Consider the following 2331-nt stretch of genomic DNA (forward strand, 5'->3'; position numbering starts at 1 on the left):
AAATTTTGTCCCAGATCAGAATTAAGTAATACTAATTACATGACGTAGAAACATTATTAAAGGTTTTAAGTTCATACATGGCAATATACTGGCATTTCTCCACTATTTGGGCCAACTAATAAGTCATGCACGAGGCAACTATTATATAAATATTATTTTGTATACATAGCAGTACAAATACTTTTCCGAAGCATTAATATCAGCATAATTAAACCTTAAAATATTATTTTATCACATTATCTTCAATTCCATCCACATAAATAATTACAATTCGAAGAAATAAAGAATATCGATCGAAAACGTAATTCCACAAAATTTGATATTTATATGAATCCAAAATAAATAACACTGATCCATTCATTAAAATATTTTCTTTAAAGATGTACAAAACATATATATTTAAAAAGAAGAAAAGAAAAGAAAAAAAAGTAAAAATTGATCAGTAATTATACTATCTTCATTTCTACAATTATAATTACACGACTACTCTCTTACTCGATCGCTACAAGCCCTTAATCAAAAAATATATAGGGGTCATTGAATTTTTGGGGAGCCTTTTTTAATTCAACTTTTTTTTTTTTAACTATCGATCGTAATTACGATAGTACTATCACTTTGCATTAACCCTAGCAAGCAGCCGAAGGATTGGTGAAGGGATTATAGAAGTGGGGCTTCGAAGCCATGGAAAAGGGGCTCTTGGAAGCTCCGTCGCCGGCGCCGACGCCGACACCACCGATCCTTTCGCAGGAGGGACACATGGTGAGCGTAGCCGCCGGCATATGCATGTACAGGGGTTGAGAGAGTTTCAGAGCCTTGAGTTCTTGTAGCTCTTTTTGAAGCCTTCTATTCTCGTCAGTCAGTGTCTCGCAACACTTCTTCAAGAACTCGCAATCTACTTCCGTTTGCTTCAGCTTTGTTCTGCAAAATAAAACGTTGTCGTTTAATGACCATCTGACACAAATTGATATGAGATTTCTGTTTTATATAAATATATATATATATTTATATAACGTATATTTATTTGGAGATAAAATATGTCGGTATATATATTTACCTGGCACGCCTATTCTGAAACCATACTTCAACTTGTCTTGGCCTCAGATTTAGCTGTCTGGCTAAAGCTTGCTTTTGCCTCTGTTGATATATACACAGAATAATTTAGTTAGTAATTGAAATATATATTTGTAATTATAAACAGTATGAATATATATTGAGAGAGAGAGAGAGAGGAGGAGATAATTACAGGGTTGAGAGTGCTGTGTTGTTTGAAGCTTTCTTCTAAGAGAGCAGATTGCTCTTTGGTGAGACGAAGCTTTTTTCTGGCATTAGGACCATCATCATCTTCATCACTAATTCTAGAAGAGACTTTCTCAACCTCAATCTCTTCGCTACTGAGATCTCTTTCACGCTTAACCCGACCACCACCGCCGGAGAAGGAAGAAACCGCACTGTGAGGCGAGGCTTGCCTATACAAATCGATATTATTGTTACTGTTATTATTATTAACAGTTTCCTCGTGACAAGTAGTACCACCACCTTTGTTCACATCAATATTAATAGTACTAATCTTTCTGGCGTTGTTGCTAGAGTTATAAGGGTCACCGGAAAGACCCAAAGTTAAAGAAGGCTCAAAAGAAGTAGTTGTAGCAGAAGTGGTGGTGGAATTAGTTGAGGGTTTTTTGGTTGAAGCAGCTGAAGCTGTGAACCCTAAACCTAAGTCGAGGCCTGTATTACAAAGATCATCAAACCCCATTTGGAATAATAATAATTTTAATCAGAAGGAGAAGGAGAAGGAGAGAAGAGGAAAAAGTGGGAGAAGTAATATGTTGGGTGAATATTGAAATGTTATGAGGGAGCAAAAGGGTCTTAAGAAGAGAGGGAGGTGAGAATGAATGGGACTTTTTTTTTTTTTTTTTTTGGGTGTGGGGGCATTTGGGTGGGTGGGTGGGTGGCTATGATTATTAATCAAAGCAAAGAATGAGTAGAGGAACGAATCTGGGCATTGAGGAAAAAAAAAAGAAAATAACAATAATTAAATTATTATTTATCAAAGTCCCTCTCTATCTCGCTACATAGGTTGACCATTTGAACCCCACTACTATTATCTCTCTCCATTATTATAACAAACAAACAAGGACAATCTCTCTCTCTCTCTCTCTCTCTCTCTCTCTCTACAGAATCCTACATGATCATTCACATGGCAGTGGGAAACACATCAAGATGATGATTCGCTCGCATTTCGCCACCCATTAACGTACCAATTTTAACTATTTCCACCACTTTCTTGTCATATATAATATATATACCTAATTATATATATACGTTTCTATA

The 2331-nt window shown here is 35.7% G+C and overlaps 1 protein-coding gene across 1 annotated transcript; it reads right to left on the reverse strand.

The window, feature by feature from the left end:
- Window positions 1-339: 339 nt before the first annotated feature.
- Window positions 340-1917, reverse strand: LOC133807209 (homeobox-leucine zipper protein HAT22-like). Its single transcript, XM_062245391.1, has 3 exons — window positions 1244-1917; window positions 1055-1134; window positions 340-918 (listed from the first exon to the last, which is right to left on the reverse strand). The coding sequence occupies exons 1-3, from the start codon at window positions 1751-1753 to the stop codon at window positions 627-629; spliced, it is 882 nt and encodes a 293-aa protein (XP_062101375.1). The 5' UTR covers window positions 1754-1917; the 3' UTR covers window positions 340-626.
- Between the last annotated feature and the right edge of the window lie 414 nt (window positions 1918-2331).

The sequence above is a fragment of the Humulus lupulus genome, chromosome 1 (assembly GCF_963169125.1).
Source record: "Humulus lupulus chromosome 1, drHumLupu1.1, whole genome shotgun sequence".
NCBI classification, from domain to species: domain Eukaryota; kingdom Viridiplantae; phylum Streptophyta; class Magnoliopsida; order Rosales; family Cannabaceae; genus Humulus; species Humulus lupulus.